The sequence below is a fragment of the Brachyistius frenatus genome, unplaced genomic scaffold (genome assembly GCF_029030835.1).
Source record: "Brachyistius frenatus isolate BFR_SWC_R1_liver_20210118 unplaced genomic scaffold, ASM2903083v1 Contig_5, whole genome shotgun sequence".
Taxonomy (NCBI): Eukaryota; Metazoa; Chordata; class Actinopteri; family Embiotocidae; genus Brachyistius; species Brachyistius frenatus.
The window spans coordinates 24,332-41,619 of NW_027210604.1; the positions used below are offsets into that span (position 1 = coordinate 24,332).

At 42.8% G+C, this 17,288-nt stretch overlaps 1 protein-coding gene across 2 annotated transcripts in view; it reads right to left on the reverse strand.

Moving 5' to 3' along the window:
* Window positions 1–10,691: 10,691 nt before the first annotated feature.
* The window catches only part of tmem132e (transmembrane protein 132E), a 323,618-nt gene continuing 317,021 nt past the window's right edge, over window positions 10,692–17,288 (reverse strand). For both annotated transcript variants that reach the window (XM_069716079.1, XM_069716071.1), the window contains exon 9: window positions 10,692–15,220. In XM_069716079.1, the coding sequence (XP_069572180.1) occupies window positions 14,147–15,220 (1,074 nt within the window). In that variant the 3' untranslated portion in view covers window positions 10,692–14,146. The remainder of the gene's footprint in view (window positions 15,221–17,288) is intronic.

Consider the following 17,288-nt stretch of genomic DNA (forward strand, 5'->3'; position numbering starts at 1 on the left):
TCTCCTGGAGATATGTCACAGGATACAGGTGGGAGTTTTGACCTGCTGGTCGGATGAAAAAAAGCCTCTTTGAGCTCTCTCTGGTCGTCCGCTGACTCCCGGTTGATGACTTTGACCTCTTTTCAAGTGGATGCCGTGAGCAGGTTTCTGGTCTTATTATCACGGAGAGCTAATGCTGTCTGTCCGGGGTCGTCGGGCCCCTCGATACCGCCAGCTGTTTTTTAACTTTACCCGTGTGCCGCACTGAGTCGGCTCAGACTGCTAAAGAAGACAGTACGATACAAATGAAAGCTCTGAAAGGCTGGTGAGTGAACCTGACTTGTGCCCAACTGGTGTTTAATACGTGATGCTGCGGCAGAAAGCACAAAAAAAACAACAACGAAGATCAGAGCCACGTGAGGATGAGGTCACATGCTGCTTCTGATGACTTTGTTGTTGAGGTCAAAGAGGTCAAAATATATCTATATATATTGGATATATATTGGATATCCGCTGTATTGAAAGCTCTATCCATCATACTGTTGAGTTTGTTTAGGTTAGAGACGGCATGCAATTTTAAAACAAACAATGAGGATTACTTGGGGTCAAAGGGCAAAGGTCAAGGTCACTGCGACATCCAATTCGTCACATTCACGTGAACGTTATATCTCAGGAAATGCCTGGATGGAAATTCTTCAAATTTGGCACAATTGTTCACTTGGCCTCAAGCTTGAAGTGATTTGAGTTTTGGTGGTCAAAGGTTAAAGTTCAGAGGTGCAATAAAATGCAGAAATGTTCATATTCTCCTCACTTGGGGACTGCTGTGGTAAAAATGACGATTTACGAAACGGAAGAAAAGCTCAACATACTACGAACTGAGGCTTTGTTATTTCACCCAGGTGGACTTGTAACGTCCACTTTTAATGTCTTTTTTTGTATTTTTTTTTGTATATAATCGACATGTAACTTTGCTGCTTTCTTGGCCAAGTCACGACTAAAAAAAACAAACATATTTTAGGTAAAAAATAGATAATACATGATACAAGAATTCCTCTTTATAGAGCACCATTTTTACATAATTGACTAAACAATGCTTTAGCTGGAGGGGGAAACTCTCATTAGAATATTTCAACGCAGTTCAAAGGAGCAGGACAATCATAACTATCCTGTTTGTGTCAAAGCTGCCGTAACTCTCATAAGTTGTTCGAGTGAAACAGCAAAAAGAAGATTAATAACAGAAACCACTTGGAAGTTTAAAGGGATAAAAAGGTTCGCCATTTATCAACACAAGCTCCCGTGAGGGTCCCATCTCATGAACTGAGTGTTGTGTACACAGCATCGGTTACTAAGCTGCACATTAGTCCCAGGACGATATGTTCAGGCTAAATGTGTAAAAAAAACCCACAAAAAAACACAAAAAAACCGTCAGCATTCACTGCACCCCGCGGCCGTGTTAAAATACCCACCTTAATTGCCACGATTTCATCTCCAAACCTGATTAGCCGTCTCATTCAAAACAAATGAGAAGGGTAATAAAGAAGAACGGTACAGCGGGGTGGTACGAGTGAACAGATAGGCGGGGCAGAGCTGTTTGGAGAGCCACTTTAACTTCTGCCGTGATTTATTGTATCAAACGTATAATGAATGTTTACAGCATTTCCAGGCCATCTGCCCGCTAAAGACGGCCTATTTAACCAGCGGGTAGCGTGCATTGTTTTGATATTAGTTATTAATAATGGATTGAATTTACTCACTGCATATAAAGAGTGTTGAAATCATTCATTGGATTTGGAAGAGTGATTGATGCAGGAGGATGCGGGCGTAGTCCATCACCGCAGCGTGAGGCTTTTACAGCCTCGGCGTGAAGGTAAAGAAGCTCCACTTCCTGACCAGCTGCAATTTAATAGCCTCCAATGTTAATCCTTTAAAGTTTATATCCGGGTTATTATGTTAATTTGTTCTTTTTAAGACAACAACATGTGTTGGTAATCTGTTTCTTTCCTAAAGCCACTTCACATGCGGTGAAATAGTGGCGATTGCACGCTGCTCTGTGGTTTAAAAGGATTATTTTACACAAAGTAAATAAATTATTTAAAATCTAACAGATTATCTCAGACTTTTAAATGTAAAGTTAACGTCTTGTTTCTTATGTAAATTTGTTCTTTTAAGACAACAACATGTGTTTCTTTCCGGAAGCCACTTGTGTGTCGTGAAATTGAAAGAACTGCAGCTGCTCTGATGTTTAAGAAGATCATTTTTCTATTTTGCACATAGAGATAAATTCCATATATGACATTTGTTCCGTTTGAATATTTTTTAAAAGCGCTTAGTTCAGGGGTCCCAATCTTGGGGTGGGGGCCCCTCCGAAGGACCACAAATCTGGGGGATATAGAGATGATTAATACTTTTTTTTGTGTGCTTTCTTTGCTTGTTTTGTGAGTCATCTTAGAGTCGACTGAACTTTCTCCGTGGCAGCTGAAACACTTTGGAAAAGCCTCAACGTCCAGATCAGGTCCTCGACTTCACAGCCAGCATTTAAATCTTGTTTAAAAACAGATTTATTCTCTCTGGCATTTCCACATTTGGCCTAATTTTTTAATTACATTTTTTTAGTACAGTATTAATGAGTGCTCATTAGCACCTTTGGGTGTTTTTGTTTTGCCTTAATGTCATTTTTAATTTCTTTAAATTTTCATCTTTGTTTTTATCGCTCTATTTGTTGTGGATAGCCTCATTTATTGATTTAATTGAGCTTAATTTTATTTAATGTGTTTTAATTCTGTTTTAAATTGTGCAGCGCTTTGGTCAACGTCTGTAGTGTTTAAATGTGCTACGTAAATAAACTCGATTTTACCTTTTCGAGCAGATTAAACAACAGAATTATGAAAATGTAACTTCGTCCGAGAAGATGCCTAAATTTTACACCTTTTATTTTTGTAAGAAATCAAAAATGTCTGTAAACCACTAAAATGCTCCTATTATTCGACTGAAAAAAATCCGTTCACATAAGAATCATGATTCTCATCTTCCAAACATGCAGTAGATGTTCTCAGATACTTTCCACCAGTGCTTTATACCAGCGTTTACATTATGATCATTAGATTTGGTGGCAGCCCCCCACCCAGAAATCAATACTTTAATCATAGCCAGAATACACTCGTCCAGTTAAGCCCTTGTCGCATGAAATTGGCTATTTACCACTAAAGGTTCCTTTTGTGAACCGGCTTATCACTTCACGGGGAAAAACCCGGAGCGGACTGATAACACCCGACTGTAAACATCTCAAACGTACGAGAGACGAAGAACGATTTGTAAATTCAGTATTTGCGCTGAAAAAAAAAAAAACATCCTGCAGGCAGACGGCGCGCAGCTGAAGTTTTCTGAAGCATCCTCCTGACTGCGCGTCTTTTTTCCATAGTTTACACATGAATCATGTATGAAGTATGAATTATATAAAGCACGTCTTCAATAGTCATCTAACGTGACAGGTTTCGCACAACGTGTACAACACGGCGGCGTGCCGTGACCTACAAGCTCTGCCTGTTCTTGTTTCTTGAACCGTTCCCCTCGGAAAACATTATCATTCATCTCATTGAGCAAAAGCCTTTCGCACGTCGTGGCTGTTTTCTTTCTTTGAACTTAAAATGCCTCCAACATTTCACATAACACTTGACGGTTCACGTGTCACTTAAGAAACTAGATTAGACACTCAATCATGGCAGGTGTTGACTTTAACTGGTTGCTTGTCAAAATAAAATCAACTGGAGAAAACTATCATTGATTTTGTTGGTCTCATCTTCTTTTTTCACATCCCTGAAGAAAAGGTTGCTCATTAAACATTCTTTATATGAAAATGTTCTGGATATAAATATTTGAGGAAACTCTGCGCAAGCTTTCCTTTACAATCGTGCACCTATAGATTTCTCCCCGTGTCCTACTTTATGATGCTTTTTAAAGACGGGCGCGCGGTGCATTAATTACATATGATGATCTAAGCAGCGCCTAATTAGCCTTTGTGTAGTCGCACAAAGAATAAAGCAGTTTCCACATGCGGAAAAATAGGTCTCAATCACTGATTCAATTCAATTCTAAAATTGTAGCATGGAAAAGTTGGATAGAATTGATTATTTTATGACAAACAACCGATGGATCTAATTTGCTTGACATTATATATAATTATGTTCTCAGTAGCGGTTTGTGGATTTTTACATAAACGCAACACAGGAGGTAAAATTAGGAAATAATAAAGGAGTTATAAATATCTTACTTTGAAAGCACCCAATATTCGTGAATCTATCACACCAGACTGTCGTGCGGATTATGAAAAACAAGCGATTTGTTTGTTTGTTTGTTTGTTTGTTGTGGTCGAGGGTTTATTTGCTTCCTCTGCATTTCCCCTTCTAGGTCAAACTCTTACTGATGATTAAGTTGGACGTGCTGGCTGAGAAGAAGGCTCGGGGTTATCGCCCTCTTGCAGAGTGCTCGCTGCCGATGGACCCTGACAAGACGTTGACTCCCACCGACGCTGTAAAAAACCATCCCTCTCTCAGCCATTTAAAGGAGGCTGCCAACACTTCCTGTTTTAAAGTCCATCTGTGTGCTTGTGTGCGACCATCTGTGTGTGCAATGAAAAAGAAAACAATTATTTGTACTGCAGCTGCATTTTAGGCTACAAAACAGTGAGGGATTTGCAGCAGGCCTTCTGCTTATGTTCACGGATGCAGACGTAAGTTTCACTAAACTGTCCTGATGAATTTCAAGTCAATAAACTACAGCAGAAATGACTTCTCATAAAATCAACTGATTTGCATTCGGGCGATTAAAACAAATTACTTTTATCGTTATCTTTGCCAAAACTCGCAGATCCAGTGTGCTGTTTGCTCGCTGCAATAACACTTCGTGACTAAGTGGGTGACACCGGAGCCTACGCAGACTTCCTGCAACGACACGACACGAAGGCATCAGCAGCCGAGCTTCAAACTTCAAAGCAGACTGAGCTTCTCGGTCCTGCTGTGAAGGTGGCAATGGACTAAAAAAAAACACATTTTCACCGTCTCGGAGGCGCATTTACATGTCATTACATGGAGATCTCTGCACGGCCCATGCGGCAAAGGCTCAGAAATGATTTTCAAAAAGCCGGGCTTTACCTGGCAACCCGACATGACACGAAGTGCGAGCCAGACGACGGGCAGCAGCAAAGCGTAAAGCAAGTCCTGCACAGCTGATGTTTTTACCGGTAGGACTCCCTCAAAGAGCCACACAGGAAGTGATGAATGAAACAGCAGAAAAATAACTAAGAATTCACACAGCAAATGTTAAAAAAAAATTGTTTTATGTTCTAACAGCGCGCCGAGCCTTCGGGAGGGTTGGGGGGAGGGAGGGGGGGGGGGGCGCTGTGTGCAGCATCGTCCCTGCAGCCGGCAAAACTGGGCTCTGCTGCCTGATATTTTTTTAAATTTTTTATTTGGTTGCATGTTCTCGGAGGGTCTGCTAACACGCAGGTGAGTTATGGTCTGAGCACATCACGTCGCACACATCGTCGCAGGAAACGGCGACCGGCCCCAAAAGCAACCTTGTTAAGCTTCGACTGTTGTTCCTTGTGCACCCGGAGCCAAACACACTTCCCACGCACGCATGTGCTTCGGGGATCGCTCTGAAATGCCCCTGAAAATAAACGACTCTGGATGGTTGTCAAGACGTGATGGCATGAGCTGTCAACACCGCTGTTGTTGTTGTTGTTGTTGTTGTTGTTGCTGTTGTGCAACGAACAATAACCGAGCCTCGTCGTCTAAGTTTGGATTTCAGCCCTGATAGGAGAGGACAAAATGACACTTTTGTGTTTGGCTAAGAAGAGTTAAATTTTTCATCCGGCACTTCATAAAACATGCATGCTTATTTGCTGTGCTGTGTAGTTGTGGTCTGGAAGCCTGCGTTGTAGCTTCAGCAAGAAAGAGAGCTTTTAAAAACAATAAACGCTGCCTGAAAGTGTCTATTTTTAATGATTTCTTTTAATCTTTGAGGGATCTTGTGACTGCGTACATAAAAAAATAACCCTTAAAACTATCAAGAGAAACCCCTCCCAAAAGCCAGCTTGCCTTCCTCTCAATTTCCTCGGCTTTCACAGGCCAAGGTTAAAGACAGGACATGCTGACAAAGGCAATACCTTGAGCCCCAATAAAACTTTAAAAAGCTGTCTTGTCCGCCATGATGAATAATGGTTTTGTTGTCCTTGGTTGCAAAAACTATCTCGCCTAAGACAGCAAAAAACAAAAACATCCAGATAGATTTATTTAAATAAAATATTAAAAAAAACAAAAAACACTTGCAGGGATTTGGCAAGCTGAGCGGTGGGAGGACACACTGCTCTGGTGCACGCTCACCAAACGCTCCACAGCCGCTGATTACACACCAGTCAAAGCTGTGAATAATGTCGGAGACCCGACGTGCGACATCACTGTTACAAAGCTGCAGAAAAGATCTCATTGTATTCTATTAAGGATTCCTTCCACAAACTATTTGCTCCTAAAGGCTCACAAAGTCATTGACATTGAAAGTTGCGTGCGTCGTATTGTGGTTGAGTTGTAAGGACTGGGGATAACTATTAAGCAGGAAATGCAAAGGAACAAAGGGGAAAAGAAGGATGAACATTTTCCTCAGACATAGCCTAGTGGCGAAGTCACGAAGAAAAATTTGACATGACAAAAATTACATTATATTAGCTTAACATACAACGAAAAATGGACTTCTGCGGCCTCTGAGATTTTGTAAACGTCAGCAAACACGTCACAACGTCGGGACTATAAATACCACAAGAGGGCGCCGTTCATACGGGCGAGCCTTATGGCACATACGACCCGATTTAAACGCAGGGTTTGTTGGTAAAATGCACACACAGGTGCAGCTAATTCAATTTAGACTGAACTCCTTCAAATCCCTAAAAACGAATCACACCTGTGCACTCTCTGCTCAGGAGGTGATTTGTTTCTACGTGGAAGTGCATGAATCAGCCTGCGGGCCCTCGGTGAGCACACCGGCCATTTAATACCTTTACTAACCTCTGATTAAGGTTCAAGATGACGATATTTGTCTTTTAATTTGACATTTTGCCTTTTTATGAGATAATTACAGAGGAGTCAAGACGGGATATGGGGAGTAAAAAAAAAAAAGAGAGAGGAGGGGAATGACATTCAGGAAAAAGTCCGTCCTGCTGGGAGTTGAGCAGCGTACTCGGTCGGGGACGGTGACCCTCGCGGTAACGCTGCCCGCCCACTCGTCTCTCGCTATCGTTTGGAAACAGTTTTCTTTGTGCTGCTTAAACGGGGATTTAAGGTCATACTTCTCAGAAACCATGTGATGGGATCGGGTCAATCCGCAGAAACCTGCTGCAAACACTTTTAATTGGAATTAGTTGAAAAAAAACTTCTCCTTTTAAAAAGGGTTAAAAGCGACGTTGTTTTTTGTCTTTTAAGGGGTTTGTAAAGAGAAATATTAAGATAGATATATATATATATGTGTGTAATGCGATAAGTTATATGATGCTTTAATGCACTAAAGAATCTCGTGATCTTTATTGAACTCAAGAAGTTGAAGAAGGTCTGAAACGTACATTTTTGTTTTTGGGGCTCTCCAACTTCTACTTGTATTTCAGGTAAGTGGTGACTTACTTTATCTCTCAAGAAAAGCAGCTTGAACTTACGAGGACATTTTTATATATATGTATATATATATATATATGAGGAGAGAAATGTGAACGCCGCAGTTCGAACAAGAGGTTTTACCAGCCACATAAAGAGTTGCAGCCCCCCACAAAAAAAAGAAAAGAAAATGCAACACGTCTCGTCTCAGCGTTGCATTCTGGTCTATGGAGGCAGCTGTCAGAGCCGAGCTGTTATCTCCGGCTCTCCTCTTGATGGATCTCTCCCCCGTACGGCTGCTGAGCCTCTGTGAAAAATTTCCAAGTCTAGAAAGAAGCCTCGCTCTTTGATTTGGAGGGACTGACACCAAAATCTGACATTTACCACTGATGTTCTGTATAGTTAAAGATATTTCTGCTGTCGGGCTTCATTGTAGCCGCTCTGGAAATATCTTGACATGAGATCACAGTGTCTCTGACTGGGCTGTTATCCGAAGGGAAAGAAATGAAATAAACAGAAAACGGGAACAGAAATATAAACTGCATCACCAGCTTTTTTTCTCTCTCTCTCGCTCTCTCTCTTTAGGCTCCAGCATTTGAATGGGTGAAACCGTAAAGAACATACATATTATAATCCAATTAGAGCGCTGCATCATGCAGAGATTTGATGTCGGGAGTCGGGAATAAGGTATAAATAGACGGTATTGTCACTCAGGACCCGCAGATTGATTCACTCTGAGTCAACCTTGCACCCCACATTGAAACAAATTACCTCTGTGCACAATCTACTCAGCTCCTGTAACACCACCGACAAGCGACATCAGAAAAATAATGTCTTCAAGAAAGGTGAGACACGGTGCTATTACACTTTATCTGAGCCTCAAATACAGTATTTAATTCGGAGGTTACCAGTAGAGAATTAAATGACATGGATTTTTTTTTTTTTCATATAATAGCATTTAGCCAAACACAGGGGCCGGTTTTGTGGTTTGGCCTTTCAGACAGTTAAAGAAACCACAGATAACGCTGTATTAAACACTTGCATATCGAAGCATGTACGAAATGTATTATAGTCTTTTTCAGAGGGAGCTGTACTGTACTGACTCCACACGAGACTAGAAATATTATATTTGTCTTTTTTTGTCAATAATTCCCACGAAAAATAGCCAAACCACAAATGCATCATACCATCTGTCGATAATTTCCCCAATTCCCGACTGTATCTGTGGTTCTCAGGCCTGTTTGGTTTCAAATCAGTCACAAATACATTGTTTATTAAAATAAACAACCCATCTTCCTGTGTCAGAGGTTTTCTTCCTGTTAAAAGGGAGTTTTTTTTTCTTCCCGCTGTCGCTCATGTGGGAATTGCTAAGCCGTTGGGTTCCTGTCTTAAGTGCCGTGAGATGTCGTGATTCACTTTAACCCCATTTGTTTTAATGTCACAGTGAAAAGGACCAAAACCAGAAATGTTACGGTTGACATGAAAATAAAAATCCCATATGAACCTTCTGGTGACTGTTAAATTAGTTCTGTTTGAGTAACTCTGGTGCTATTCAGGGTTTAAAAGCTGCATCGTGACCTTTACATGTTGAAGGTGCGTGAGCTGTGATTGTGGAAAGTTGGAGCAGTTCTCGCTGTTCCTTTTTATATATACATATTATTGAAAAAAAAAAATCAGCTGCTCCAAGAAGCAGCAGTTGAACATAGTGTCCTGCACTGTATGGAGGAAGCTTATGGGAGCTGCTGACAGGAGCTAATGTGAGGCCAGACTCCCCCTCGGCATCTTCAATACATGAAAGTATATACAACATGGCAGTACCTCTCAGACCGGGTTATATTTACTCTATATCTACGACTGTATGCTTTGCAAGCGGTCTCATTCTTATTATACTGATGAATCTGTAAGTAGGTGTCATTTCATAATTTCCTATATCCCTGATAAGACATTCAATATTTGTATTTTGTGCATCAGATCAATATAAACTTAAAGACTAAAAGTCCTCATCTTTTGAAGATGTTCAAATTTGATCCCTCGTGAAGATTTCATGTTTTTTAAATTTTATTTTATTTAGGATGCAAACGAGCACCTCCTCCAAAGCTCATGAATTCATTTTATAATTTGATATACATATATATGCAATCGCGCCCACGGAGTTAAAGAAAACACATCGAACGAGCTAAAAATCTGGTCGACAGCAGGAAGCAGCCGACTACATTTTGGTAACAACCCAGATATGAGTGAACTGTGGCCTGAAAGATCCTTCACGTCTTTGGTGTTTTTCTAGTGTATAAACTGAGTCTTTGCTTCCAGCAATCAGATGTCAGCATCTGTCTCCGTGCTTACTCCCCTCTAACGACCTGTGCGTCTTCCCCGAGTTCAAAAGGCTTTGATCTCTGCTGCCCAAGTGCAGCGAACTAAAACAGAAAATAAAAACCCGACTTCGAGTCAACACCTCCAAGTATTGGATTTTGTTGATGGGAGCTGCTGGATTGAGTAGAAGTGCATAACAGTAGGTCTGTGTTCCCACCTCTCTGCAGGATCTTTTCGCACTGGGAGGGCCCTCTGTGCACTCGGCACAGCGAGGGGGGAAAAGCAGTGATACACCGACTTCAAACACAAGTCGGACTCAAGCCAGGAGGTGATCAACCCCGGCAGGAACACGTCAGACACGAGGGTACGTGAAATAAACAACAAACGAAAAAAAACTCGTATGAAAGCGTCCTCCCGTTTTTTGTAAAAAATAAAAAAATAAAAAATTCTATGAGTGAATTAGTGGAAGTTAAAACAAGATATAAACAAATCATCAATTTCTGCAAAATGTACAAAGCCATTAGTTTCACATAGCGCATAAATCAAACGTGATTTTTATACCAATCCTCTTGTGCGATATTAAGTGCTCAACGAGCCAAAATCCTTCAAGGTCAGAGTGTTTCCTTCATATATGAAGCTGCTGCAGGCTGAAGATATAATTCACGCCGACATCCAGTCGACACCGTGACAAAACACACACAAAAACCCGACTGGGAAATTCTCATTCTTGCAAACGAGTGAAGTAAAAATGACACTTTGTCGTTGTGTGTATTGCATTTTTCTTTAGTACTTTACATATAACGGGAAAATACAAGGGTTTGTTTCCAAGAGAATACAGGAAATTTAACAGTGCTCTGTACATTACAATATTATAGTCAGTGTGGTGGTTACTTGGCACAGCCAGCCAGGCCGTGCACGTCGTGCACAGTTCACCATGGGTGGGGGTGGGGATACAATTCAAGATCTTCATTTACATGTTGTAAGAAGACCAAGTTTCTATTAGCAGCTTGAAGAAAAAATACAAATTGAGCAATAGTTTTCATGTTACCAAAGCAGCGTTACAAAAAAAGAAGAAGAAGAAGAAGAAAAAAAAAGGGATATAAAGGGGGGATGTAGGATGTAAAAATGATTTAAAAATAACATATTTTTCAGATGTATCATGTAAGGTGCAACATATTTACATACTTTTGTGAGTAAATCAGCAAAAAAACTAAAACTAAAAAGCTAAAACTAAAAAATGACATTAAAAACAGTGCGTAAAGCTGCTATTAGATACTTAATCTGTTGTAGTAATGTCACCAGATTTCGGGCTGACCACGTTAACACCAAACACAGAAAACAGCCAGGTTTTTAGTAAAGATTTCTACATTCATCCTGAGAGACCGATCGTCTGAAGTTTAAAACTGAAACTCTTGCTGCTACTGTTATTTCTCGTGACGACGCCGCGGCTGAAGGATGGACGCGGCTTCGACCGCCAAAAGAACATAACCTCACGTCTTCTCTTCCGCCGTTGGAACATAATTAAACACGAGAATCAGGACGTTATTCGATTTTTTTTTAACAAGGAGGAACATGGAGAGAGGACATGCAGTAAAACCAAATCCTTAAAAGTCCCAATCCAGGATTTTTGTTGTACATAATTTCCATCTTCAGATTATATTCAACTGATTAGTCAGAGGGAATATGAAGCCGTGTATAAAATACTTCTTTAAATCCATATTTTTAGTGTAATTCGAAGCTGCCACAGAGAGAGTAAATCTGGATTGGGTTTCTGCTGAAAGGGTTCGAGTTGAGAAGCAACGGAAAACACATCGTGAGCTCAAACCCGTTATCACCACGAGTGACGTCTGTTTGCTCGTGGAATCGCCGAAGTCGGCCAGTCAGTTAAAACATAAAAGACAAAAAACAAACTCCAAGCGCTCAGAGGCACGGTGCAGAATTAAAAGAAAGTAAATGGAAAATCATATTTTTTTGAGCTCATGTTTGTGTCATTAGTCCTGAAAAGAACTTGTTTCATGTGAGATCAGAGCTGGAACATCAACCTTCATCTTTAGTTATCCACTCTAGGACAAAAAAAAAAGGAAAAGCAAATGCTACGCTAATAGGGCAACTTCAATTAAAAACACTATTTAGCTCTGCTGTCATCTCGCTCTCGGTTTACTACGCGTGTCTGGCTGCCTCGCAAATGTTTTTGGTTAAAAAAAAAAAAAAAATCTCGCACAAAATATTTTATGCTCTTTCAAAACCCTCTGGATATTTTTTATTTTATTTTATTCATTTTTTTATTTTTTTTTTCTGCTCTAGTGCTGAAAACCGTGTCAGTAAACATTTAAAAGACAGCAATTTACACTTCAACACCGGCTGCGTTGATTTTTTTTTTTTTTTTCAACCGCTCTGATTTCCGTCGCTGAAGCCAATCGGCATCCGGAGGTTCGTTTGCATGTTCTCACAACCACGCCATCGCACCGTCGCCAACAACTCCTGCAACATTTATTTCTTTTTGTCTTTTTCCCCTCCCTGTTCACATTGTTCATTTGTGCCCTCTAGATTTTTGTCCTTTTTTTTTTTTTTTTTTTTACCGGAAACAATAAACAACATAGGGACGACGTACATAATACGGTGTGTTTGAAAACAGCGTGTCAGCGCGGGATGGCCATGATTTAAATGATGCAGCAAAATCAATAATATATTCGGGTAACCTTCTGAAAAAGGGGGTCGATGACATTTCCAGCAGAGTTTAGAGGGTCTTGTGCTCAGTGAGAATGTTTTCCAACTGGTACAGCGTACGCTTTTTATTCCATCAAAGGCTTGGAGGCCGGCCAAACTACGGGGAGGGGGAAATAAATCATCCAACAAAAAAAAAAGAGAAGAAGTTTAGATCTAATACAGTTCTGATGCATAGCAGATCACGTTCAACAAGTCACCAGTTCTGCCGTGACATTACCGAGGAGGGCGGGGTGGGTGTGGAAGGGGGAGGGAGGAGGAGGGGAGAGGGACCTTTTGCTACCCACCACAAGACTATAAAATGTTCAAGGCTTCAACCAGCTTCCCACTACTTTCCTCCGCCTCGGAGTGAGCGGCTCGTCGAAGCGACTCCCGACCTCGACGCGGTATATACACATATACTGGAGAGAGGAATGTCTGCATGTATGCGGGGCCTGGACACGGCATGCGTGTGATGCATGATAACACATTTAGTTTAGTCGCGTGTATGAATGGTTATATAATTACAATATAAACATTTACAAATTTGAAAAAAAAAAAGAAAAACACGCAAAAAGAAAAAGAAGAAAAAAAAGAAAAGAGTTGCTGATCGTGCCTCAAGATCCACTCGTCCATGCAAAGACTTGTCAGAGATCCTCACGAGCTCCGTTGCTATTTCCACCTTCGAGAACGGTCGCGGGGTCGTTTGCGTCGTCGCTCTCGTGCGACGCCGTCTCGAAAAAACAAGGTGAACTGTGACCGTTTCTTTTCTTTTCTTTTCTTTTGATAAGGCAATACGATTTGTTCAGGACCATGAGGACTAGTAGTAGGGCACTGCTTTGTCGACTAACCTATGAAATGTAGAAAAATGTAAGGAATGAACATGAGTACAAATCATGAGTGTGCTGCACCAAGAACAACGATGAAGAAGGTTTCGCCATTTAAAAGAACGCTTTTTTTCCCCTACTTTGGCAAAAACAAAACAAAAACCAAAAAAAGATCATTAATTTTCTTAAACGTAGCTTTTTAGGAGAGTCTTTGACAGTTTTTTGTTCATCAAAGGCCTCTTTGTTTGGAATAGGTACAGTACTGCGGAGTCCCACCGAGCCACAACCAGTACCCGTCCCTCCTCCGAGCTCCTGTCCGTTGTCAGGCGTTCTCTAGAATCACATCCTGAAAAGTACGAGAGCGGCCGGAGCGGCTCGCTCACATCGGCCCGATTGGCTCGGCTTCCCGACGACACGCGTTCGCCGAAGCCGAGATTTACAGACGTCTCCTTTGACTGAGATCCTCCGGTCAAGTCTTTGGCTTCCTCGAAAATATCTCCTCCGTGTGAGTGTGTATGAGATCACAGCACTGTGCAAACTAAATGGAACAAACCCTAATCAAAACAACAGTTGGCCTTTCAGTCTGTGAAAAACGATCTTTTCACTCAGGTGAAAAAGAGAAAAATAGAAAGGAACGTTTTTTTTTTTTTAAATTTTCTTTAGAAAGCCGAGAGCGCCGCTTCACCTCTTATCTCAGGCTATTTCTTTTATTCTGCGCATGTAGTCGTGCAGTTCTTCTGGATCTTGAAAGCCCATATCCTGGCAAACCCACTGAATGTCCTCTTCATCTGCTATGGGGATGGAGTTATAGGGCAGGTCCTCCGTGGGGAGGGTGGTGAAGGTGGTGAACTTGACCCGCTTGCGCTTGGAGGTGGGTGAGCTGGCCTCCTCGCCGTTCTCCTTCGTCGAGCCTCCGGAGCTGCCGTCGCCCCGCCCGTGCACCTGGCTCTGGACGCTGGTCTGGGAGCTGCCGCTGCTGTGGTGGTCCCCGTGGCAGCAGGTCTGCACGCCCTCCAGCGCGTTGCTGGGACTCTCCACCTGCTGCGGCGACAGGTCGCACTGGGCCCTCAGCGGCTGGCCGTTTCCCAGGAACACCCAGTGGTGGGAGTGGTCCATGTTGGCCTGACCCTCCGGCGGGATGCGCTTGTGGCGGTATTTGAGCACAAAGACGATGCAGTTGATGAGGAAGACCAAGATGGCCAGACAGAAGACTCCCAGCAGGGCGTACATGCCAATTTCAAGGTCGGTCATGTTGCGAGGTGAATGCATGAAGTCGTCGTCCTCCTCCTCTTCGTCGCTCTCAGTCGGACGCTCTTGGTTGCTTATCGTGGGGAAATTGGTGTAGTCGATGGGAACGCTGGCGGGCTGCTCGTTAGACGTCTCGTAAATCCTTCCGTTGACGTTCGGATCGACGACGGGACGCCTGGTGACGGGCGCCAGCTCGATCTCGCCCTCCGTGGTCACCTCTTCCTCCGAGTCTTCCTCCGGGCCGAAGCGGACCTTGACGTGAACCGCGGCGGATGCGATGACGCTTTTGCGTTTGGTCTTCTGGCAGGCCTCACAGATGGTCATCTCCACGCGCACCACCTCGCCAGATCCCTCCCCTTCCGCCACCACCACCGGCCAGCGCAGCTGAGGCTCCTGGGACACCGACACCACTTTGTCATCCAGCGTGGAGGCGTTCAGGTTGTAGTCTTTGGGATCAAAGTAAGTCAGAGTGGCGGCTGTGTTGTCACTAAAGAGCATCCAGAGAGATAAACTCGCCTCCTGTCAGACAAAAACAGAGAAATACAGTTCAGTTGGCAAAGTTCAAACGAAATAACTTTGATGACTTGAAAACCAAAGACTGCATGAACTCTCCTGATCGCTACATTATTTAGATATCTGTCACTAACAGAGGCCGCACAGGTAATTGTAATAAAATAGCAATCTCCCTCAACCAATAGCAACGCAGCGTTACACCTCGCGATGAAGAGCAGCAAGAAACCGGCAGAAAAGTAAACCCAGAGCGAGAGACACCAGCAAGATGACGACGCTCAGACAACGACTGGTTCAAAGGTTAATAAAGACACAACGGGAGACTGAAGATGATTGTTTTTATGTTCGGTGATTGGTTCCCCTTTTTGCCGTCCACAGTTGATATTTAGGTATCGTGACGGGTATCCTGCAGAGTTCTGCCCGCCCGCTGAGAATATCATGCATCTCGCAGGACCGCGCACGCCTGCGGGGAAATCTGCGAGACATCGCAATGATTTCTCTGCTGTTTAAATGCGACGTCATCTTCTCCGTCAGGTTCCTCAATGATGATAAATCCTCTGAAGTCTGTAGTTACGAAACATTTGAAGTCTTCAGTGTTTTATTCCATTTTCATTGATACGACTGATCTGAAATTTACAAGATTTTCTTGACTGATCTCAATATTGATAATATTATTAGTATTTCACCGGAATAGCACATTTTCTTGTTGTCTTCTCTGTCAGGTAAATGAAAGCAATAAACATTTACATCGGGGAAAAAAGACGCGTGGTCTCAATTCTAAGCCACACACTGTACTAGCAGTGATGGTACATCTATTATTTTCGGGGCTTATAATTGTGTCTAGTTGATCCGAGATGAAAGACAAATGACGGCCAGTAAACTGACCAATGGAGTGACGGAAAAGTGCAGACGGTGATGCGTAATACAATTCCTTACCCCCGGTAGGAGAAAAGTTACAGCGAGCAGCTTTCAGGCCGCGTGGTAAACAACATGCTGCGTTAGCGTCAACAAAGAAGTGTCAAAAACCTGTGAAAACTGCCGTATAACGCTGCAAAAGAATATTTCAATGCTGCAGATCCTATTCTTTCATGGCATTGACCGCGATTTGAATAACTGTTCTCAACTGAGCCTTTGAAGTCCCGGACTTGCTCCAATCCCTAAATCTCCAGAGCGTACGGGGAACATCCGCAGTACCCCGGCGCTCGGTACGAGCCTCGACGTGCGCACGGGACGGGCCCGCCTCTGATGTGCACACGGGCGAGCTGCTTTTCAACCACGGAGGGCAGAAGGAGGCGGAAAGGCCGCGTCGTCCTGAACGCTCCGGCACTGATAAGGCGCACGAGTGACGAGTCCACTTTTTTTTTTCCCCGTGCGTTTGCCCCGAGTGATCTTCGCATTTGTTTTTTTTTTTTTTTTGGGGGGGGGGTATTTTTTTCCTTCACTCTTCACTGTCTGTGCTCCCCTACAGGGAGAAGAACCAGATAAAAAAAAAAAAAAACTCGCCTCCGTTCCAACACGGTTTGTAACCTGACAACATTCATCTGCCGGCGAGTAAACCACAACCCCGGTGTCCCGTATAATCAAGGCTGCGTTTGACAGTTCCCCCCTCCCCCCCCCGCCCCCGCACCCCTACTTTTGCACACAGCTCCCTTCTAAACATCAGCAACCAACCATTAGGGACAGCCGACAAAGACGGAGACATTTTGTTTCTTAAAAAACGGTCCAACGGTTATCAGTACTTAGACGCAGATGCGCAACCAATTTCCTCAGAAGAAAAAAAAAAATCCCTTTGGTTCAGCTTTAGTCGAAGACCACATCCCGCCTTTTCTACCTAGAGGCAAACCTCCTCTTAGCATGACGGCACGGGAGGAAAGCCGCGGAGACGGGCGATTAAATTACACATTAAATATGTCATATCTGCTTTCATGAATCAATCCAGTCTGTACATTTCTATAAAGTAATGTGCATTACGGGGGGGGGAACTTTCCCAATCTTCGATTGCACCACTCTCCTGATTTTGCGCTTCGTGGCGTCAAGGAGTACATGTGGACGTCAACATAAACAGCTTGATTTATAA